We start from the raw sequence: 23338 nt of genomic DNA, 5'->3' as shown, positions 1-23338 counted from the left end.
ATTTGTGCTATCAAACCTATTAACTTTTTTTCATTTTTTGATATTGTTAAACAAAATGTCCAAAATAAAAAACATTTCCAAAATAAATGTTATGAATTTCGACCATTTGTATAATTTATTACCATCTTCATTGCGGGACTTTTATTTTCAAGGAAAATCGCCGATGTCACGGCCTTGCTCGGTCTTGCTTATTCTTGCTGGCTTCTCAGAGGTCTTGTTTGCAGCGGTTGCGCCTTCACTGGGAAATAAACCTGAACACGATTAATCCAATAATTTCGGTCTCGCCCAGCCATGTAATTGCATTAAAATTGGAAATAATGTGCAATTTCGCTTTGCCAATACAAAAATATAACCGGAACACCAACCAAAATGTCGACCTTACATGTCAAAGAAGTTAATCATGATTGACCGATTATTATATTTTAATCATGTTGATTGGTTGTTGTAACCATAATGTTGATTGGTTGTTGTAACCATCTTTGTTTTGACAGCTGACTACGGTAGATCTCATTTTCATGTGCAGTGCGGAAAGTTGAATGAATAACTAAAGAGCGCAGCTAGCCTAAATGCGAGAATATTTGTAGCTACTTGCACTATTTCCATGTATTATTTTATCACAGTAGTTTTTAATGTATGCCAAATAAAATGCTAAAATATATGTACGCGGAACGTAAACAATATGAGTTAGCTTAGCCCCTTGACCATGAATGACTCTCAGTTCCATTCCATTACACTAAAGTGATGAAATGCGTCTTCTGTATGGAACAGGGGAAGAGCCCCAACGCTCCGTCTGAACATTACCACTCATCGCTTGCGGTACGGTTTGGGAAGCATAAGGACCTCATCTTTCATATCAGTCAGAAATCATTTTCAAAAGACAACGTTAAATTGATACACACATTTTTAGGGTTACAGCGCGAGGGACCACCTGTGCTAATTAGCTATCTAGCATGCGCCTAACACCTGTGTAAAGGGAGAAGGCCGCCAGAAACCTGTTGTGAAAACTGCGATAAAGTTGATTAAAACAGTGTACAGCAGTGTAAAAATAGTGAAACTTGATATATATATATTCTTTAGGTAAAACTAACCTAAATATATTCACGTCACCAAATAATTGATTAAATCACACTGTTTTGCAATAAACAAGCCTCAGCAGCACATGGTAGGGCCATGGTGTAGCCGGAGGACAGCTAGTTTCCATCCATCTCTGGGTACATTGACTATAAAAAAAGCCTTAAGAGGCTTATCTAGCACTGCAGTGCATAAAATGTGATGAGTAGTTGACTCAAAGAAAAAGAGACAATAGATGAACAGTTTTGAAGAAATTAATTAATTGATTTAAAAAATGAAGGAGAAGTGCAAGAAGTGTTTTTTTCATCTGATCACAGACAGCTGATGTGTTCTGCACTTAAGTCCACAAGCGGAAGGGAAAAGGTGAGAGAAGGAGAGTGCATATGTAAGAAGGAATTATACAATGAGCAAAGTGATCATGCTGTTTGTATGTGGCTGCTATGAAAGTGAACTGTGTTTGCGTGTGTTCATTCCACCCATTCTGTTGAAAACATTTCTTAAACGGAAGCAAATGGAACGAAACGGGGATAAACATACCTGAAATTGTCCAATAGAAACTTGTTTACAACTGTTGGATTAATGATTACACCCTAGATCAGCTAGATACAGGCAAGAGTGTGCAAGGTGGTATTGAATTTGTCATTGTCACCTTGATTACTCAAATGTTTCTCTTAACCTGTGCACCTACATTGTAAACTTTAATTCATAGTCAAGTTTGTAGCAAACTCATAATGGGTGCAGGTAAAATTTGAATATCATGAGGTAGCCTAAACCTATCGATGTTACATTGATCTGGGTGAAAGGAATGTGAATGACAGTCATCCAATATCCTGTAATTAAAAAAAGGCATGCTCATGAAAAAAATGTGTTGTGTCCTCCCTCATCGTAAACAGCAGCTGGCACCACTACTGGTGTACAGTAAGTGTGTCTTTTGCATTTGTGAAATTATTTTGATGTGTTCTGAAAGTAAAGTGCTTTATGTTTCTAGAACCACATTTACATTTACATTTAAGTCATTTAGCAGACGCTCTTATCCAGAGCGACTTACAAATTGGTGCATTCACCTTATGACATCCAGTGGAACAGCCACAGAACCATATCGCAATTGAGAATCAGTTAACTTTTAGATGGAGTATTTGGCTGTTTTGGCAGCCAGAGCCAGTCTACCTCTGAAGTGATATAAGTTCCTTGAACCTTAAGGAATAAGGTAACGGTAATGTTAGCATCCTTTAAAAGTACGGACGTCAAACGTTGTCTGCTGCACATACACTGGAGGCTCTAGACTAGATTGGCAGGTTAAATTGTTTGAGAGCATTTTTAAACTCTCCAAGTGGTCAAATGAGTGAGAAATATATGTCATTGTTAGTGCTGAGCGATTATTGCTTTTTGAGGTCGGTTTGATTTTGGTTCGATTATTATAAAATTATCTTGGGTTTCGATTATTTTGGTTGAATGCTGTAACACAATAAAATGGTTAATAAATGTCCCATGATGGTAGTGACTGCCTATTACTGCTTATCACTTATTAACCATCATTTATTCACATTACTTTAATCAAATGTTTCATTTGTGTATATTACTTTTGTTTTATTTGAAGACTTTATTTCGTTCCAAGTCGTCGTCTCATCTCTATAAAGCTGCTGCCTCTGCTGTCTGACAAAAATCCCTATTTCGTAGTTCTTCAAAGTAAATAAGGCATATTATTATGACTGCTGAATACCAACTATCAATCATTTAGATCATGTATTTTCAGGTAAAGACACCTTGTGAAGCAACAGTGGCTCTCTATATCCCCCTCAAGATTGTACATTCTAATGTCTCCTCAGTAGCTGGCATAAAATAAACACAGACCAGTAGATGCGCAGTGGATTATTGTCATTGTCACTTTTTTTATGTACTACAACTCCCTACCTCATTGCACAGTTAAGATTGGATTGGCTTTATCTCTAGAGAAACTGCAATATGTTGGTCAATATGTTGGTAAAAAATAACCTTCATTTCGGTTAATCACTCAACCCTTAGGAATTCTATTGATTCTGGTATTGTTGGTAAACATTTTCTCAACCTTATATTCACAATCCTTTCTGTTCTGTAGATCACACGATTGTGGCCAGCTCGACAGTCCGACGCTGTGGCGCATCTTTGAGGCGGTGGCGCTGAGTCTTCCAGTTCGCCTGCTGGTGACTGCAGTCTGGGGGAGTGACGCCTCCGGCTTGCCCCCAGAGGAGCTTCTGTCTCTGGGCACAGCTCTGCTGGCTGCCCTCAGCTCCTCACCACCATCCCTCTTTTGCTAGGGCTGCTGGTCGATGGGCCCAAATGGAGCCCACAGAAACAAGCACCAGGCTAGACAAGAGATGGAACCAGCCAAGCCAGACTGAACAGTCATCACAGAGCACGAACACTACCGGGAGACCGCAGGAGTCAAAGCACCAGCTCAGGATGCGAAGAGCCCTAGAGGCTCTGAGGACGGTACTGCAGAGAATGGAGCTACAACTTCCCATTCAACAATCAAACTGGTTGAGGCCTTGGCTACAGACTGTTACCAGGTTCTGATTACAGTGTGCGCTTTACCCAGGGTCCCAGATCAGCTCCTGGTAAGGCGTGCTGCCACAGCTTTATATCGGGCCTTGGAGCAGAAACAGAGTCATGAAAAGGGACTACCCCTCCTGGGCACCCTCCTCTCAGGAAAAACCAGAGAGAGCCTGGTGTAAGCACCCAGCCGACCTCTATCTCCTGGCCAGAGTCTCACAAGACTTCTGCCAAGCCACCGGCCACACCCAGTTCGATATGTGTGTCCTGGTGCCGCAGTTCCTCCCCCTGCCAGGTGGGACACCAAAGAATACTGACCTAACGCCAACTATGGTCAGCATATGGGCGGCCCTGAGGCCCATGCTGCAGGCCAAACTGACACCAGGTAAGTTAGGCCCTGTGTTAGTCCTCTCCACCTGCCTGTTGGACCTGTGCAGCTAGGAGCCTGTGGTGCAACCTAAGTTCTGCTGCCTGCTGGTAAACCGGGCCTGTGTAAAGGTGATGGACTTGGAGGAGCCCCCCGATACAGAACTGAGCCCCCAGTTGCAACAGTCGCTCACCTCCTGCTACCGCGTCATGGAGGCGGCCATGGAGCAGGCCTGCAGCAGCCAGGGAGTCGCCCAGCAGAGCAATGCCCAGCATCAGAGAGCCATCACTGGGCTCAGTCTGCAGCAGAGCAGGCAGGTCCTCCGGGTTCTGGGGGAGGCCTTCTCGGCAGTCATCTATCACCTGCAGCAGGTAAGAGAACGAGGCAAACAAGATGCATTCATACTCATTATACTCGCCAGCCAGTGTCTGTAAGAAAGTATAGTTAGTTTAAATTAAAATCATGTCACCCACAAGATAACTGTGTGTGTGTGTGTGTGTGTGTGTGTGTGTGTGTGTGTGTGTGTGTGTGTGTGTGTGTGTGTGTGTGTGTGTGTGTGTGTGTGTGTGTGTGTGTGTGTGTGTGTGTGTGTGTGTGTGTGTGTGTGTGTGTGTGTGTGTGTGTGTGTGTGTGTGTGTGTGTGTGTGTGTGTGTGTGTGTGTGTGGTGAATTGTTATAATCCTCACCGTCTCAGGGTAGCCTAGTGGTTAGAGCGTTGGACTAGTAACCGGAAGGTTGCAAGTTCAAATCCCCAAGCTGTCATTCTGCAGTTAACCCACTGTTCCTAGGCCGTCATTGATGTTCTTAACTGACTTGCCTAGTTAAAAAAAAATAATCATAATTCAAAATACATAGTGTCCTTGTAATTTGCAGCATTTCCCTCACTCAGACAACAAAACATTTGCTAAAGTTGCCCAATTAGCGGGAGGGATCGGGGCAACTTCTTTCTGTACGTGGTGCTCAAGTTCAGAACGTCTGTCAGTCAAACCCATACAGAGCCGTGAAGTGGAGACCCGGAGCTCTGGTGTCATATCTCATGGTATTGTGGGGTATGCAAGTAGGTCAACTTTGAGCACATTTACATTGTGGCATTCAGGTCCAAACAGTAACTCTCTGAGCACTACAATGGGCAAATATATATTGATGGTTTTGTTCAAAAAGTTATTGAATTCAAATGGATTTACCCAATACATTATAACACACTATTTCAGCTTTGCTCAAAGAGTACTCAGTACTCATGACTGAGAATGCTAACTGATTCTGAAACAAACTTTTAAACCTCTTTCCTCAGGTTGATCCGAGTCGTTACGGCGACCCCTTCATTTTCACCACAATCCGTTCCCTCTGCGCCTGGCTCACAGAAGAGATTTCCTGTTTCAAGGAGGAAGTGACCGCCCTCTTGCCATTCCTGATGGGCTATGCCAGAAGCCATCTGCAGAGAGAGTCAGTTCCAGGTTCTTTCCAGTTGGATGTCAGAGATGTCTGTATGTGACTGCTCCAAGGTAGTTTTAGTCAAGAATTAGAACAAGGACTTCCTGTTCCTTGTTAGAAACGTATTATGGTATTATGACCAGAGCTCTCGAGAATAAATGCTATTGGCTAATTTTGGTGGCTGGTCTCTGTCCATTTTATGCAAATAAGAACTTTACAAATTCTTAGAAGCGGACTGAGTGTTTTAATTGAATGGGTTAATGAACACATAAGAACTAAACTAAACATAAGAACTAAATTCATCTTACACTTTCGCAGACTCCACTGCTGCTACCCACTTAAAAATGCACAGGACAAAGTACACAGAAATGATTAATGATGTTCTAGCACCATACTTTCTGAAAAAGTTGGTCGCAGATGTGGGTGAGCAGCGTTTCAGCCTCCTCGATGAGTCCACAGATGTGGGTGACCAGCGTTTCAGCCTCCTCCCCGATGAGTCCACAGATGTGGGTGACCAGCGTTTCAGCCTCCTCCTCGATGAGTCCACAGATGTGGGTGAGCAGCGTTTCAGGCTCCTCCTCGATGAGTCCACAGATGTGGGTGAGCAGCGTTTCAGCCTCCTCCCCGATGAGTCCACAGATGTGGGTGAGCAGCGTTTCAGCCTCCTCCCCGATGAGTCCACAGATGTGGGTGACCAGCGTTTCAGCCTCCTCCTCGATGAGTCCACAGATGTGGGTGACCAGCGTTTCAGTCTCCTCCTCGATGAGTCCACAGATGTGGGTGACCAGCATTTCAGCCTCCTCCTCGATGAGTCCACAGATGTGGGTGAGCAGCGTTTCAGCCTCCTCCTCGATGAGTCCACAGATGTGGGTGAGCAGCGTTTCAGCCTCCTCCCCGATGAGTCCACAGATGTGGGTGACCAGCATTTCAGCCTCCTCCCCGATGAGTCCACAGATGTGGGTGAGCAGCGTTTCAGCCTCCTCCTCGATGAGTCCACAGATGTGGGTGAGCAGCGTTTCAGCCTCCTCCTCGATGAGTCCACAGATGTGGGTGAGCAGCGTTTCAGCCTCCTCCCCGATGAGTCCACAGATGTGGGTGAGCAGCGTTTCAGCCTCCTCCCCGATGAGTCCACAGATGTGGGTGACCAGCGTTTCAGCCTCCTCCTCGATGAGTCCACAGATGTGGGTGACCAGCGTTTCAGTCTCCTCCTCGATGAGTCCACAGATGTGGGTGACCAGCATTTCAGCCTCCTCCTCGATGAGTCCACAGATGTGGGTGAGCAGCGTTTCAGCCTCCTCCTCGATGAGTCCACAGATGTGGGTGAGCAGCGTTTCAGCCTCCTCCCCGATGAGTCCACAGATGTGGGTGACCAGCATTTCAGCCTCCTCCCCGATGAGTCCACAGATGTGGGTGAGCAGCGTTTCAGCCTCCTCCTCGATGAGTCCACAGATGTGGGTGAGCAGCGTTTCAGCCTCCTCCTCGATGAGTCCACGGATGTAAGTGTTTCCAAGTACCTGGGGGTTGTGATAAGGTACTTTAGTGACACCAAGCAGGCAACTGTATCAACATTTCTGGGGTTTGTTGAGTTGGAGGGAGGAAATGCCAAATCTATACCCCGTGCTGCTGTGGCTTTCCTCGAGAAGTGTTGTCTTAAAAAATAGAAACTCCTGGGGATAGGGACTGACAATGCCTCTGTTATGACGGGGATTAACAATGGGGTCCATAAAGTGCTGAAGGAGGAGTATTGCCTCAAATATCTGGTTCTTATTCGCCATGAGCACCACTCTCTACAGCTTGCTGTAAGTTATGCTTCCAATGACACCATCCCCCGTAGTGTGGAGTACTTGGTACAAGAGACTTATAACTGGTTTTCAGTTTTCAGTATATGAGAACATCAACTGTGGGCAGAAACCTGTACAGATAGCCAAGGGGTGTGCCACACGTTGGCTCTCCATTTAACCCGCGGTTTCACACATTTTGGACCAGTGGGAGGAGCTTAGGCTGCATTTCGCAGTCACCAAGTCCAGTGAACACTGCTACATGGCTGAGGTTTTATACTCCATGTACAGTGATCCTCAAAACATATTGTATCTGACTTTTTTGACGTCAGTGCTGGGTGAGGTACAGTTGGCCATCAAGGCTTTTGGGGGAGAGCAAGTATATCCTCTTAAGCTACTTGACAGCTTGCTTAGCCTGATCAAGTCTGTGAGCAGCAGGGTGCTGAATCCACTGGCAAATGTTGATGTCCTCAAAGGGCCAATAGATGGATACACCAGTCCCAAACTGTACCTTGGTTACCTTTTTGAGTCAAATGTACGAATGGTTCAAGCGTTCGCGGTCTGGCTCTCGACCAAAACCTGCCCTGCCCTGCCGGAAGCTGGGTCCACGGTTTGTGGGGCCATTTAAAGTCCAGAGGAGACTGAACGAGGTATGTTACAGGTTACTAATAGAAATTGATTCAAGTGAAAGTCACCCAGTAAAATACTACTTGAGTAAAAGTCTAAAAGTATTTGGTTTTAAATATACTTAACTATTAAAAGTAAATGGAATTGCTAAAATGTACTTAAATAGTAAAAGTATAAACCATTTCAAATTCCAGGTGGATTGCTAGGGGCACACTCCAACACTCAGACATAATTTACAAATTAAGCATTTGTGTTTAATGAGTCCGCCAGATCAGAGGCAGTTGGGATGACCAGGGATTTTCTCTTGATAAGTGTTAAAATTGGGACATTTTCCTGTCAAAATGCAACGAGTCCTTTTGGGTGTCAGGGAAAAGGTATGGAGTAAAAAGTACATTATTTTCTTTGGGAATGCAGTGAAGTGATTAGCACACTAAAGAACTCTAAAGCCAAAGATGTGTTTGGGCTGGACTCTACCTTTCTTAAAAACTACAAAGAGTCACTCATTGGCCCCATTTCTAAGGTCACCAACACAGCTATTGGTCTCGGGGTGTTTCCAAGGGTATGGAAGTCGGCCATAATAACGGCCATCTTTAAATCAAGCGACCCTGCTGACGTGAGTAACTACAGGCCCATTAGTATACTACCTGTACCTAGCAGAACAACTGATTAACCACCTCAACAACAGCCCCTTCACATTACACTCCATGCAGTTTGGCTTCAGAGCGAAATACTCCACAGAAACGGCCAACTGCTTTCTTCTGGAAAATGTGATGTCCAATATGGACAAAGGGGGCGTTGTTGGGGTTGTGCTTCTGGACCTAAGGAAGGCTTTTGATACTGTTAACCATGAGATTCTCATCACAAAATTGACCAAGTTCAACTTTTCCCCTGATGCCTTGAGATGGATGAAATCATACCTTGAAGGCAGAACTCAGTGTGTCAGAGTGAGCAATGAGCTGTCGCCCACTCTTAGCTATGATGTGAGCGTGCCACAAGGGTCAATACTGGGACCCCTCCTGTTCAGCCTGTACATTAAGGATCTGCCCTCTGTCTGTACTGGGTCTGAAGTTCAAATGTATGCAGATGATACAGTGATATATGTGCATGCAAAGAGCAAACAACACGCTGCACAAGAACTCACTACTGTAATGGTCCAGGTTACAAAGTGGCTCAGTGACTCGTGTTTGCATCTCAATGTAAAAAAAATGTTTGCATGTTGTTCACAAAGAGGGCAACAGATGCTACTGAGCCAGATGTCTACGTGTCAGGCGAGAAGCTTCAGGTGGTATCTGATTTTAAGTACCTTGGCATCATATTTGATGTGAAAAAGTTAATTCAGATAACCAAATTCAACCTAGCTAATTTCCGATTTATACTAAATTGTTTGACTACAGAGGTAGCAAAACTGTACTTCAAATCTATGATACTCCCCTACTTAACATACTGCTTGACTAGTTGGGCCCAAGCTTGCTGTACAACATTAAAACCTATTCAGTCTGTCTACAAACAGGCTCTCAAAGTGCTTGAAGCCCAATAGCCATCATCACTGTTACATCCTCAGAAAGCATGAGCTCCTGATTTGGGAAAATCTTGTGCAATACACCAACGCATGTCTTGTATTCAAGATCCTAAATGGCCTGCCCCCCCCACTCAGTATTTTTGTTAAACAGAAAACCCAAACGTATGGCAGCAGATGCACAAGGTCTGCCATGAGAGGTGACTGTATAGTTCCCTTAAGGAAAAGCACCTTTAGTAGATCTGCTTTCTCTGTGAGAGCTTCCCATGTCTGGAATACACTGCCATCAGACACACATAACTGCAACACATATCACACTTTCACAAAATGCATGAAGACATGGCTAAAGGTCAATCAGATTTGTGAACATAATCCCTAGCTGTGTGTTGCCGCTTTCCATGCTGTCTGTTGTCTGTAGCTTGTGAGGTGTGGAAACACTTTGTTGCTTTTATGAATTTTGTCTTGCTGCTTTTTGTTCTATGTTGCTCTGTCTGTATGCTACGTCTTGCTTGTCCTATGTTGCTCTGTCTGTATGCTATGTCTTGCTTGTCCTATGTTGCTCTGTGTGTGCTCACTGCTCAATGATTGTATATATTGTTTTTAATAACTTGCCCAAAATTAGCCGGCTGGCTAAAACCAGCACTTTTATTGAAACGTTGATTAATGAGCACTGTCCCTGTAAAAATAAAATAAACTCAAACTCAAGTACATGTTAAAGTCGGCAATAATATACATAGTAAAGTAAAGTTCAGATATACTTAAGTAGTTATTTTATGTAAGTACTTTACACAACTGCACAATTTGAGAGAAATAAGCTTTTTATGCGCATGGAACATTTCTGGGATCTTTTATTTCAGCTCATGAAACATATGACCAACACTTTACATGGACATTTTTGTTTTATTATATTTTTGTTCAGTATACAGTTCCAGTCAAAAGTTTGGACACACCTACTCATTCAAGTGTTTTTCTTTATTTTCACTATTTTCTACGTTGTAGAATAATATTGAAGACATTTACACATGGAATCATGTAGTAACCAAAAAAGTGTTAAACAAATCTAAATATATTTGAGATTCTTCAAAGTAGCCACCCTTTCTTTGCCTTGATGACAGCTTTGCACACTTGGCATTCTCTCAACCAGCTTCATGAGGTAGTCACCTGGAATGCATTTCAATTAACAGGTTTGCCTTGTTAAAAGTTCATTTGTGGAATATATTTCTTTCTTAATGTGTTTGAGCCAATCAGTAGTGTTGTGACAAGGTAGGGGTGGTATACAGAAGACCAAGTCCATATTATGGCAAGGACAGCTCAAATAAGCAAAAAGAAACAACAGACCATCATTACTTGAAGACATGAAGGTCAGTCAATCTGGAAAATGTTATAAACTTTGAAAGTTTCTTCAAGTACAGTTGCAAAAACTTCAAGAGCTATGATGAAACTAGCTCTCATGAAGACCGCCACAGGAATGGAAGAACCAGAGTTACCTCTGCTGCAGAGGATAAGTTCCTTAGAGTTACCAGCCTCAGAAATTGCAGCCCAAATATATGCTTCATAGAGATCGAGCAACAGACACATCTCAACATCAACTGTTCAGAGGAGACTGCGTGAATCAGGCCTTCATTGTCAAATTGCTGCAAAGAAACCACTACTTAAGGACACCAATAATAAGAAGAGACTTGCTTGGGCCAAGAAACACGAGCAATGGAAATTAGACCGGTGGATACCTGTCCTTTGGTCTGATGAGTCCAAATTTGAAATGTCTGGTTCCAACCGCCGAGTCTTTGTGAGATGCAGAAAAGTTGAATGGATGATCTCTGCATGTGTAGTTCCCACCGTGAAGCATGGAGGAGGAGGTGTGATGGTGCTTTGCTGGTGGCACTTTGATTTATTTAGAATTCAAGGCACACTTGTGGGCCGGGCGCAGTGCGTGCTAACCAAGATCGCCAGGTGCACGGTGTTTCCTCCGGAACACATTGGTGCGGCTGGCTTCCGGGTTGGATGAGCGCTGTGTTAAGAAGCAGTGCGGCTTGGTTGGGTTGTGTTTCGGAGGACGCATTACTTTCGACCTTCGTCTCTCCCGAGCCCGTACGGGAGTTGTAGCGATGAGACAAGATAGTAACTACTAATAATTGGATACTACGAAATTGGGGAGAAAAAGGGGGGTCAAAAAAATAAATAAAAAGAATTCAAGGCACGCTGAACCAGCATGGCTACCACAGCATTCTGCAGCGATATGCCATCCCATCTGGTTTGCGATTTAGTGGCACTATTATTTGTTTTTCATCAGAACAATGACCCAACACACCTCCAGGCTGAGTAAGGGTTATTTGACCAAGAAGGAGTGTGATGGAGTGCTGCATCAGATTACCTAGGCTCCACAATCACCCGACCTCAACTCAATTGAGATGGTTTGGGATGTGTTGGACTGCGGAGTGAAGGAAAAGCAGCCAACAAGTGCTCAGCATGTGTGGGAACTCCTTCAAGACTGTTGGAAAAGCATTCCAGGTGAAGCTGGTTGAGAGAATGCCAAGAATCTGCAAAGCTGTCATCAAGGCAAAGGGTGGCTACTTTGAAGAATATCAAATATCAAATATATTTTGATTTGTTTAACACTTATTTGGTTACTACATGATTCCGTGTGTGTTATTTCATAGTTTTTCTACAATGTAGAAAATAGTAAAAATAAAGAAAAACCCTGGAATGAGTAGCTGTGTCCAAACTTTTCACTGGTAATGTTTATGGTACTGTAGTTAAGGTAAACAAATGTCTTTCCATGTCTCCATGCATGTTGCTTTTTCTACCACTAGATGGCATTCTGACTGCAGTGTGGCACTTCGGGTCATGGTAAATATCTGAATTATGCATGGGTTACTTATTGAAGTTATTTTGACACTGATATATTAGTGTAACAATTGTTTTTTTGTCAGATGAGATTCACAATCCATAAAACTGAAAGAATTTAGTTTTGACTTATTTTCTCCGAAATGTCAAGTTACCGTTAGCTGAATTTAACTTTCTTAATTTCATTCTTACAAAAAGAGAATGTCACTGCATGACGATGATGTTTAATTTCCGATACATGTAATTGATCAAAAAAAGCAGGGTCTCCAAATACCGGACAAAAGTTTTCAAATGATACAGTAGCAAGAAAGACACCAGTTGAGTGTACATTTCTAATAATTCATTTTGAATGGCTATATCTACAAAAATACTTAATGAGAAAAATTATTTGCCTGTAATTAATTCAAATCTGGTCACTATACAGTTTGCTTAAAATGTCATGGTCATACCCCTTAATTGCCGTACAACTTCATGGATTCGATTTGGTAAATCTGATTGTGTAAATATAATCTATACACGTTTCCTTTTGGCATGAAACTCTCACCTTCTCTCAGCCCCAATTTAGCAGCCCTATTGACTCCCCTCACCTCCCGCCCTTACACCCCTCCCCAAACTTCCGTATGTTGTCTATGTGACTCATACAAAACTAGTGCTTCGCTACTCCAACTAACTCACTCTTCAGTCTACCTTCAGCTCGTCTCTATCCATCCTCCTGGTATCCGCTATAACCTCCTGCTCCATCCTAACTCTAATCTCTGCAACCCAGCCGCCCTTTACAACAACGTCATCATGCTTTGGAAATCGCGAACGAAGACTGAGCCCTACTGTCTTCAGGTAACATTATTTGGCTATGCTTGAAGTTTATAAAATGGTAAACGAATTTGGAAAATTGTTTTCTCTCGTGCTTTTACTGGTAGGGCTGCTTGCAATGAATATACACTTTTGTTTAAATAGTATGTGTAAAGTGTCAAGAACTCGTGTTAAAACTCGTTTGATGCTATAATGAGTTTGAGGACCGATTTAGCAAATGGTAAGTTTTCCAATTTGGGTGCATGAAATGCTATAAATAACATTCACTCATTGTAGAAGGCAGCACTCTTAAATTATTCAAAATTCTGTAAATATATTTCAAGAACACTTTAAAAGTTGTTTTGAATTATCTGTATCATCTAACAAAAAGTTGAACCAGATGGATAGCGTGCGTAATGGTTTGATTACGAGGCAGTTAAAAAAGAAGGCTGGATATTGATTCATAGCCTAGCAAGTAGGATATTTGATGCATATTGCGTGCCAAAATTATTTTTAGATTGTCTGGGGACAAGACCTCTCATTTTTGGCGTTTAAAACAGGAGGCAAATAAAATGGGGGATGCTTGGCTTGTTTAATAACTACATTTAACAACCGTCTAATCTAAAAAGAAAGGAAAGGTAGGTAAATATTTTTTTTAAACATAAATGTGGGAGAATGAATGAATGTCTGAATGAATATCTCTTTAAGAGAACTGGACCCCCCCCACCCCTCCCTTCATTCTGTTGAGAGCGTTCAGAATCCTATAAGTAGCGCGCATGGGGAAAATTTAGGACACTTTCTGACAGCGTGTCGCAGAAGCATCCTTAAACCGCACGTGCTTGAGGGTTGACACGTTGAGACATTTCTAAAAGAAAGAAAAAAAGAAGCTTGAGCTACTTCCTGCATGGATCTTGTAGACAGATGAAAGTAGCTTGGATTATAACTATTTGGTGACGTAGCTAAAACATTGACGGCGTCCATATCCTAGACTGTGAATTTTTGGTAACCAGAAGAGATGTTAGTCCACACATATTCGGCTATGGTGAGTCCCTGTACATTCAATACTACGCGCTAGTCTGCAGCCCAGATTAGGTCCTATATGGTCTTGTCATCTTCAATTTCTACAACTTTGTCTTGATTTGAGTGGGCACAGATACGTCACGTTAACTTCGCACTTGCGGCGCCGCTACTGTCATTGTCAGCTGTCTGGATAGATCGGCTGTATGCGGAATGTCAGATGGAGGGAGAATCGGACCGCATCAAAGTGTCCGTAGAAATATTAATTTAAAGAGGGCCAACTAAACGAGGATGACACTTTGAGAGAAAAGTCCCATTGCGTTTTGCTGTGGTGAGCATAATGAAAGTTGAAACGGCTAAACATGTGAAGTGTACAAGGCATACAGATGGTAGCCTGTATTAGTCTAGTTGCTATCAGTTATATGTTGACATTTAGAATTGTATACATATTTTAAATGACCTTTTGCTTTTAAGTCCCCCCCTTTGCTCGTTTCTAAAAATGGACAATGTTCCAACAACAAAATTGATCCGAGTGACCCAGCTTCAGAAAAATCGTTTTTTTTTTAAACCAGGAAGTGCATGCATATGGAGAGGAATGTAGGCTACATGACAATTGGAGAATATTGCAAAATGACTGCATTGATAATGGTATGTTATTACACTATTACATCACGACTCCCAAATTCATTCAGACAAAATGGCTAAAGAAGTTATGTTTAGGTTATATCGCTTTATATTTCACTTGGAAATATTTGCAATATTTTGTAAATATTTCATAGGCTCTTGTAGTCATAAATGTGTGACATATTTTATCATATTGAGTGTTGTATTTCCTGGGGCAACATAATGCTGTAGCGCATTAGATACCTGTCCTTTGTTCTGTTGGGGTTCTCAGTGGCCATGACCTTTTTGACACTGCCAGGCAGCGATGCCAGGGGAACCTGCTGTCTGTCTGCATGCAAATCAAACCCTCCGTTTGAGTTATTTGGACATTTTAGAATTAAATAGTTGAATATTAGGATACACTGTATTGTTTTGTGGTCAAGATGTTAGACTAAGTTTTGTGCAGTTTTATATAGGCTATCGAACTGATTTAAATTGTATTTCTAACGTCCTTTTCTTTTTGTGTTATATTTAAATGTCATTGCAGTTCAGTTAATCACCTAACATAATAATAACGAATTATAATGTGCTTATGATAAAGTTTAAGATACTATTTATAGTTTTGCAAAGATCATTTGAATCGAAAAAAATAAATATCTAAACTTGAATTATAGGCCTGACATTTGGTGCATTTAATCGACGCATTTGTATGTAATATATAACATGTGTTGATTTACAAGCCTAACCAACTTTTTAATTTACGCACAGGACCGCGCAGACGGACTGACCGGCTCCTCACCGAGTGGGCGACTGTCCCAACTCTCCTCACTGAACCAGGCAGCTTACTCCTCGGCTCCCCCGCTTTGCCACACACCGGCCTCTGATTTCCAACCTCCGTACTTCCCCCCTCCATACCCACAGTCTTCGCTCTCATACTCCCAGAGCCAGGACTCTGCATACTCTCACTTATCGGACCCCTACAACTCCATCAACTCCATCCATCAGCATCAGCAAGCGGCATGGCACTCGCAGAGATCGCGGTCGGACGAGGGGGCGCTATTGTCACAGTCACACCGGGCTTTAAGCCTCGACCCCCGTCGGGAGTACCCCGGTGTACCCCGGCTTCTCCACGGACTCGGGGAGGGTGCCGCAGCTCTAGGAGACGGTCCTCTTGGAATGCATATTGGACATCACGGACTGGAGGACATGCAGGTGGGTTTATTTGTGCGTGGACCTTTTTATTATTCCTTCCCTCATTCACAAACACTATTGGTCGTGCGTAAAAGTCACCTTCCAGCGAAAAGCCTAAACCATGCACCCATTATGTAGATAATTGCTGCATTAGTTTACTATTTTTTTAAATTGAATAATCTATAACAACGATTCTAACAATTGTGTGTATGGCAAGGATTCTTTCTGTCACTTTTCTTTTGTTACTGTGATAGTCATTTCTTTTTGTGCCTATTTTTGTGCCTATCGTTTTTTCTTCCAAAGGGCCCACCCTACCAACATACCTAATTGTAAATGCAATTCATATTGTAAAATATTGCATATTTACCAACATTTGGACTAGTAGTTGTATCGAAGTGGTCACCTGTCAAATTGAAATGACCTTGCTCTTCGCCCTGATCTTATTGTAAAGAGTATACGCACCGTTTTAACACTTTATTTAGAGACCGTGGACATCTTTTAAATAGGCCTTGTAAATAGGCTGGGAACGTGATGATTGCGTTGATACACGTAGGCCTAGTCATGTTAAATGGAATTGGTCCACTAATTACAGGGCCTCGCTTGTCTCGTTAGCTTAAAAATTATATTAGTTAAACCTAATCCCCAAAGTGTTGTTAAGGTAAATATAAGGAGCAGAGATCAAACAATTACATCTGATAGCAACTAACAATTACATTATTAGACCTTGAATACATATAGTGATATGTTTAACTATATTAGCCTACTTTGTGGACGCAATTCTCAAATAGATCATTTGGATAAGCCATTTCTTTCAATAAATTTAAATAGACATGGATATCGGAAATATCAACAAAACAATATCAACAAATGAATAGGCTGATTTATACAATTGTCTTACATACACCTACTTTATTTCTAATTTCAATAGCCTATTGACAATGTATTAATTGCAGCGAAAACACTAACATAATTTATGTTAATCTCCTGAAGAAAAAAAAATCTGGAAATATCCTCGAAATGCATAATAGTAATAATATTAAATATAATATTAGGAATGTTGTAATTCTTTCCTAACTAAATAGTTGTTTTGTTAATTGTTTGGCAAAATTCAAGGCTGATTTAAGCCTGTGGGCTATCCACAAACACATGAAGCAAGCCAACGTTTCGTTGATGGCTCTAGCCGACATCCATTGAAGGCATAGGGAGAAGTGTTCAACATACTATGGTATGCATTTTCAATTTAGCAAAAATAATTAGTTTCAACGTTGCTATGGATTTATTGAGTAGTCAACCACACACAAGCAGCTGCAGATTCAGACGCATTTGTTCAAAGAATCCTGCATCTCTGACACAATTCGGCGCAACAAATTGATTCCCGTGGTCATTAATACAAAGAACCAGGCAGGCATGGAGTCATCCAGGGCATGTTTGTGTTAAACGCCCTCTTTTGACAGACCCTTTATTAGATTAATGCATTCAATTCGCACGTTTGAGCCCCTTGTAAAACATACTTCTCATGACACATGTAGAATTTCAGTGAAAGTACATTAAATGACGAATATCATAGAAAGACCCCAGAAATGACCCAGCACTTCAAATTTTAACATGTTGAAATGTTTGTTGAATTTGTTATAGGGGATTATTTTGTTTACTTTATTTTGGAGTTCAATTATATAAACACAAAAAGTAATGGCAGGCCCCTGATGTCTGAGTGTGTTAGTATAAACAAGCTACTTTTTTGTGTGTCTTTGCTGAATAGACAAGTAGGCAGCCTAATCCTCCCATATACAAATATGTAGGCTTAAGATAGATCCTTATATAAAGATTTAGAGGGACTTGAAAATTGGTCTCTTAAGATGACATTTTTCACAATTTCCGATGCGATTTGAATTCACATTGAAAATTCGTTTTTTTTTTCATTTACAACTTAAACATATCAAAAATACACACAACATAAAATGTGCAAAAGACATAGACTTACCAAAGTGATTGATTCTCATGCCAATAGCCCTCTCTTAAGACCCCCCTCAGCTCACAAACACAAAACATGTCAGTTCAATGTCCAGGTTTTCATAGAGTAAAGACAATATTAAGCTGGGCCAATCTTTGTCTTTTCTGTTACCTGATCACACAACATTGTATATTTGCACTGCCAGTTTCAACCAATAGTTCAATTAACCTCTTTTGTTAACGTCTTGGACCACCACTCCACTCTGTTCATAGAGCTCACATACACTGTAAATGTATTCACTTGGCCTTCGATAAAAGTGCCTGCTAAGTGGAATATACATTATTATTGGCCCTACAATAACCACCTCAACATAGAATGAATGCCGGCTTCTCAATAAACTGCACTAACGAAGCGCGAGACTGTAGCAAAACTGCCCATCAACTGTTATAATTTTCATACACTGTGATAAGAGCTAAATTATAGATTGCACTTGGCCCCAGAATGGTTTAAGATTGGCTGGTGAGGGTAGTGAATAAATGATCCTGACTGCCCACTGTATCTACCCAACACAGGGAATGGAGGAGGGATCAGCCTTGGGCATCCTGGACCACTCCGTCATTAAGAAAGGTAAGGGATGGCAGAACTCTGTGTGTGTGTGTGTGTGTGTGTGTGTGTTTGTGGGCAGCCTTCCCTATAAACACCAACCACCCCTCCAGCACACACACACACACACACACACACACACACACACACACACACACACACACACACACACACACACACACACACACACACACACACACACACACACACACACACACACACACACACACACACACACACACACACACACACACACACACACACACACACACACACACACACACACACACACACTATAAATAATTCTGTTTTGCTATTTCATTTGAAGTCCTCTAATACTCGGCTGCAGACTTCACCCTGAAGGCAGTCATTCTTAATGAACTGTTCATGGTCATATGAGAGAGAGAGAGGGGGATTAGAGCAAGGAGGAGAGAAGAGAAGTGGGGCAAAGAAAAAGGGAGGGGAAAGAAGTGATAAAAGAGGAGTTCTGGGGAAATTCACAGGCGTATGATCACTCTAATATTACCAACACTTTAGAACTAGGATTTTTCACAAGACACAGGGGCACGATTAACCATTTCAAGTTGAATTCCAAATCAGCTTGAGTGACTACACTGGAGACATGGCGTCTATGCATGAACAACGCTTAACATGTTGCAACCAACACTCATTTTCGTGAGAAATGACTATCGTTCCAGTGATTCGCCGAGGTTGACTATGTATCAATTACAGCGCGTACTCATGGCACACAGATTTAAGAGCATAAGAACAAACTCAAAGCCCACACGAATAAGCTGCTCTGGGGATCTGAGGAGAGAGAGGGAGAAAGAGAGAGAAGAGAAACAGAGAGAGAGAGAGAGAGAGAAAGAGGGCTTAGAGACCTCTTCGCTGCTCCATGGCCGGTCCTGGCTGGCTCTGAATGGGGGATCCAGAGAGCTCCCTTCTGTCCGGGAATCTGTGCCGCACAGTGGGGCGTCGCAAAGAGATGCACACCGCCCACGGAGAGAGAGTGGAGAGACGGCATCACATCGGCAGCACTAGCACAGTTGGCAGTAGGCACAGAGATAATAACTCTGAAACAGCATAGCTAGTCACTGGGAGGATGCACTGAGCCAAAGGGATAAGGTTAGTAGGGAGCTGGGTATAGATTATATATGAGAGAGAGAGGGAGAGGGAGAGAGAGGGAGAGAGAGAGAAATTTTCAGACACAGGGGCAAGAGAGGATACGAGGATACAGTTTCTAAACCATAGAAACACATTAATTCACACTCGTACATAACACACACAGACACAGACACATGCTCTCAGAGGGAAAGGGCTCATTCAATGCTCTCAATTCATCAGCCTTTAGATCCAAGCCCACAGTCCTGGCATGGGATGATGTGTGATTAGTGGGCTCCACCAGCTAATCTCATGAAAACAAATTAAAGGTTTAAAAGATGATGTAACAAAGATGTTTGAGCACAAATGAAAAAGCTAAGGGGACTAATTTTTTTTTTTACGTCAACACAAATCATTATTAGGAACTGAATGGCAGTTTAAATCGTAATCATTTTCCGAATACTCCTCTCAAGTAACGGCAGATATTACCACAAAGCTTCGATTTTGATGGTTCAAATGCTTTCTTAGGCACAGCAATTCTATAATTTGCATTCATATGATAGTGTTGCCTGCCCCATTTTCTCCCAGATTTTAAACCTGTAAAGTGGCAATTGAAGTTCTAGCAACACTCAGTACTTGAGAATGAAGGTCTTCAAGCTTAGCAGTCAGAGAAAAGTGACTGTGAAAGTAGTGAATAAGTTTTATATGAGATGTGTTACTTAAAGAAACATGGCACCCAGCTGCTGTGACCCCAACAACAACAATAGTGGTACCAGAATTAGAGCTGTAAATGTGCCACTGAATTTATTATCCATGTGATAAACACATTGCTTTCATTAGAACATCAAGGATGACCATTTTTCAAGTATATCAGAAAGGATTGTGGAAATATGATTTTTATTCAACTTTACTCTTTTTTTTCTCCCTATATCATCTCTCCTCCTCTTCCTATCTTGCCATTTCTCTCTCTCTCTCCCTCTCCCTCTCTCCCTCTCCCTCTCCCTCTCCCTCTCCCTCTCCCTCCACAGTTCCCATCCCCTCCAAGTTGAACGGCTCCTCCCTGTCGGCTCTTCACCTCAGTAAGGATGGTCTAGGGATTGGTTCCGTGTCCAACCCAGGGGAGGTGTTCTGCTCCGTCCCCGGCCGCCTCTCCCTCCTCAGCTCCACCTCCAAGTACAAGGTCACCGTGGGGGAGGTGCAGCGACGTCTGGCCCCACCTGAGTGCCTGAACGCTTCCCTGTTGGGCGGAGTCCTCCGCAGGTGAGAGGGGTGGGGTTTGGAGTTAGGGGTGGGGAGAGCGAAACAGTGGACAGGCTTCACACATGATAATAAATCAAATAAGGAAAGTCTGAACAATAGATATATTCATGTATTCTGAACCATAGAATACATTATTTGTCACCCCTGATTGCTTAATGTATCCAGTGAGAAAAGTCCCACTCCTCCACAGAGATTGTAATAATGCATACATTATACAAAACATTTTAAATTCCTCTATTAATTTTTAATGCAGCTTTTTTTTAATGAAGCGCTTTTCCTGTCCGTTGTTCATACGTTAGATTGCAGTGGTTCATATTTCAAATCATTGCCTACTATGAAATTCTTCAGCACCATATCTAACTGTAGAAAAAAGGGTAAAAAGCAATGGAATCACAGAAATACTCTTTATCGTGTCCTAAAACGTCTTATTATTTCTAAGACGTCTTCTATATTTAAGATGTCTTGAGGTGTCTTTAAGATGCGTCCATAGACATGTCAGCCAGACGTCTTTATTGACAGGCCTTAAGATGTCTCAGGACATGATGATGGCTGGGTATGAAATGAAACCCTCAAGTGGCAGCAGCACTAGACTATGGCCAAGGGGACACTCAGTGAGCAGCCAGGGACTAGGCTCCGTGGTTTGTTACGTGGCCACACAGACAGGTCTTAAGCTGCTCTCTCTGTCTCCTGTCTCCTCCCTCCAGGGCAAAGTCAAAGAATGGCGGGCGCTGTCTGAGAGAGCGTCTGGAAAAGATCGGGCTTAATCTCCCCGCCGGGCGACGCAAGGCCGCCAACGTCACCCTCCTGACGGCTCTAGTGGAGGGTAAGGGGCCCACAGTGACTTTTAGACGTACTGACAGACACGCACACACAGATTTAAAGAACAAATCTAAGTAGAGGACATAATTCCCAGTTATCGCTGAGTAAAAATCTCTAGTAAAATCTACTGCCACTGTAATTCACTTTTCAACAAAAATGTATTTGCACAATTAAATTGAATGTAAATTGGTAATAAAGTAATAACAACATATGTCCCTTCAGTAACATCACCCGATGGCGAATCCACACAAAGAGCTATGTTTTGCCTTATTTCCTGCCAACCTTCCAAATTGACATCCGATCATTATTTTCTATCTCTTCCAGGTGAGGCAGTCCACCTGGCCCGTGACTTTGGGTATGTGTGCGAGACTGAGTTCCCTGCCAGAGCGACAGCAGAGTATCTGTGTAGGCAGAGTGACCCCGAGCAGCTTCCCACACGACGCAGTATGCTGCTGGCCACCAAGTGAGTGTCTCATAATCCCCGTCTGGGCCTAGTATACTCTTACAGTAGATAGTCTCACTAATACTGAACAATCTCCAGTATCGCATATACAAACAGATATATATAGTGTGCATTGAGTGAAGGGTAGACACCAACTAAAAAAGATTTTCAGCTCAACTTAAGCAGACAGCTATTTAGGAAATGTGTACAGTTTTAATGACCGTGATTATCGTCCCATTACATTGTTACATGTTGACCTGAAAATGTTGACGGGTATAATGAAGAACATTTTATTCAAAACTTAACGTTAGCATTGAAGAATTCTAACCCTTCTCCTACCCTTTTTCCCTCAGGGATATCTGCAAGGAGTTTGTGGACCTGATGTCCCAGGACCGCTCTCCTCTGGGGGCGAGTCGTCCCAACCCCTGTCTGGAGCACGGGGTCCAGAGCAATCTCACCCACTTCAGCCTGCTCACCCATGGCTTCGGTACCCCCGCTATCTGCGCCGCCCTCTCCGCCTTCCAGAGCTACCTGGTGGAGGCCATCAAAATGCTGGACAAGGACCAGGGGGGTGGCAAGGGGCACCACGAGAAGGAGATGAAGCACCGCAAATAATTCAACGACGTCTTTGGAGGAGAATGGCGATTGGAGGTTGACGGACGGACTGAGTTCTCAATTCCATCTTCTCGTAGCCTCCTTTATGAAGACAATAACTGAGATTTTCTTTCTGAAATTCCTGCTCTGGCCCGATCCCTCACAGGGAAGGGCGTGGTGATGTTTGTGCTGTATATGTGTCGGCCACCTCACTCAAAGACGCATGGACTTTTTCTTCTGGGCTGCTGGTTTTCTAGGCAGTGTCCATTTCTAACTGCCAATGACATTTTCTGGATGAGTTCTGGTCTTCTGTCCCTGTCTGACTGTCAAGATGATACCCCAACCTGCTTTTCCCCCCTCTACTTCCCAAAGAGATACAACTATTTATCTCTATGCTTACTTCCCTTCAAGGTCTGTTTGACTGTCTGGACTTGGACCCACTTTGAAAACATCTCGTCACAAGAGATGAGCCATATCCATTACAACCAACTTTCTCAGTTTTGCTTGTTCCTCATCTGGACATTGGATTACTGTCCAACTCCACCCCATAGGATGGGAAGTTTGTGTACTACGATTCTATGTGGGTGCTGCTGGGTAATTGAGGTTTTGGGGGTGGGCATGGGGGCGTGGTGTCAGAGGCAGCTATGGTTGAAGGGGAGGGTAGGTGTGGGTAAATTAAGAAAAAAAACGAATCATTTTGTACTTACTGTGTATGTTTATTATTAATGTTATTACTGTTATAATTATTGTATTACGGCATAAATGTAATATATTATTAAAGAATAACTGATGCGGACTGTCTGGG

The 23338-nt window shown here is 42.5% G+C and overlaps 2 protein-coding genes across 5 annotated transcripts; both read left to right on the top strand.

The window, feature by feature from the left end:
* The first annotated feature begins 212 nt into the window (after positions 1–212).
* Positions 213–5545, top strand: LOC118399035 (neurochondrin-like). 2 transcript variants are annotated; one of them, XM_035794795.2, is made up of 3 exons: positions 213–816; positions 3167–4338; positions 5259–5545. In XM_035794795.2, the coding sequence occupies exons 2-3, from the start codon at positions 4102–4104 to the stop codon at positions 5457–5459; spliced, it is 438 nt and encodes a 145-aa protein (XP_035650688.1). In that variant the 5' UTR covers positions 213–816; positions 3167–4101; the 3' UTR covers positions 5460–5545. The 2 variants fall into 2 exon arrangements, with proteins under 2 accessions (XP_035650688.1, XP_035650689.1); XM_035794796.2 differs by having other exon boundaries at positions 213–1434.
* A 7293-nt stretch (positions 5546–12838) lies between these two features.
* On the top strand, positions 12839–23321 carry LOC118399034 (transcription factor AP-2-epsilon). Of its 3 annotated transcripts, none has more exons than XM_035794791.2 (7): positions 12839–12997; positions 15341–15784; positions 18287–18341; positions 20447–20678; positions 21383–21501; positions 21822–21960; positions 22293–23321. In XM_035794791.2, the coding sequence occupies exons 1-7, from the start codon at positions 12953–12955 to the stop codon at positions 22552–22554; spliced, it is 1296 nt and encodes a 431-aa protein (XP_035650684.1). In that variant the 5' UTR covers positions 12839–12952; the 3' UTR covers positions 22555–23321. The 3 variants fall into 3 exon arrangements, with proteins under 3 accessions (XP_035650684.1, XP_035650685.1, XP_035650686.1); XM_035794792.2 differs by lacking the exon at positions 12839–12997 and adding an exon at positions 13749–13994 and having other exon boundaries at positions 15341–15796; XM_035794793.2 differs by lacking the exon at positions 12839–12997 and adding an exon at positions 13749–13994 and having other exon boundaries at positions 22293–23320.
* The last annotated feature ends 17 nt before the right edge of the window (positions 23322–23338 follow it).

The sequence above is a fragment of the Oncorhynchus keta genome, chromosome 20 (genome assembly GCF_023373465.1).
Source record: "Oncorhynchus keta strain PuntledgeMale-10-30-2019 chromosome 20, Oket_V2, whole genome shotgun sequence".
NCBI lineage: Eukaryota > Metazoa > Chordata > Actinopteri > Salmoniformes > Salmonidae > Oncorhynchus > Oncorhynchus keta.
This window is presented reverse-complemented; position numbering and strand designations above follow the sequence as displayed.

What these genes read in the sequence shown, in the direction of transcription:
- LOC118399034 (XM_035794791.2), top strand. Translation starts at nt 12,953, where the DNA reads ATGCTTTGGAAATCGCGAACGAAGACTGAGCCCTACTGTCTTCAG. An exon ending in CTGAGCCCTACTGTCTTCAG is followed by an intron (nt 12,998 to 15,340) that starts GTAACATTATTT and finishes ATTTACGCACAG; the next exon opens with GACCGCGCAGACGGACTGAC. An exon ending in CCTGACGGCTCTAGTGGAGG is followed by an intron (nt 21,502 to 21,821) that starts GTAAGGGGCCCA and finishes TATCTCTTCCAG; the next exon opens with GTGAGGCAGTCCACCTGGCC.
- LOC118399035 (XM_035794795.2), top strand. Translation starts at nt 4,102, where the DNA reads ATGGACTTGGAGGAGCCCCCCGATACAGAACTGAGCCCCCAGTTGCAA. An exon ending in TCATCTATCACCTGCAGCAG is followed by an intron (nt 4,339 to 5,258) that starts GTAAGAGAACGA and finishes CTCTTTCCTCAG; the next exon opens with GTTGATCCGAGTCGTTACGG.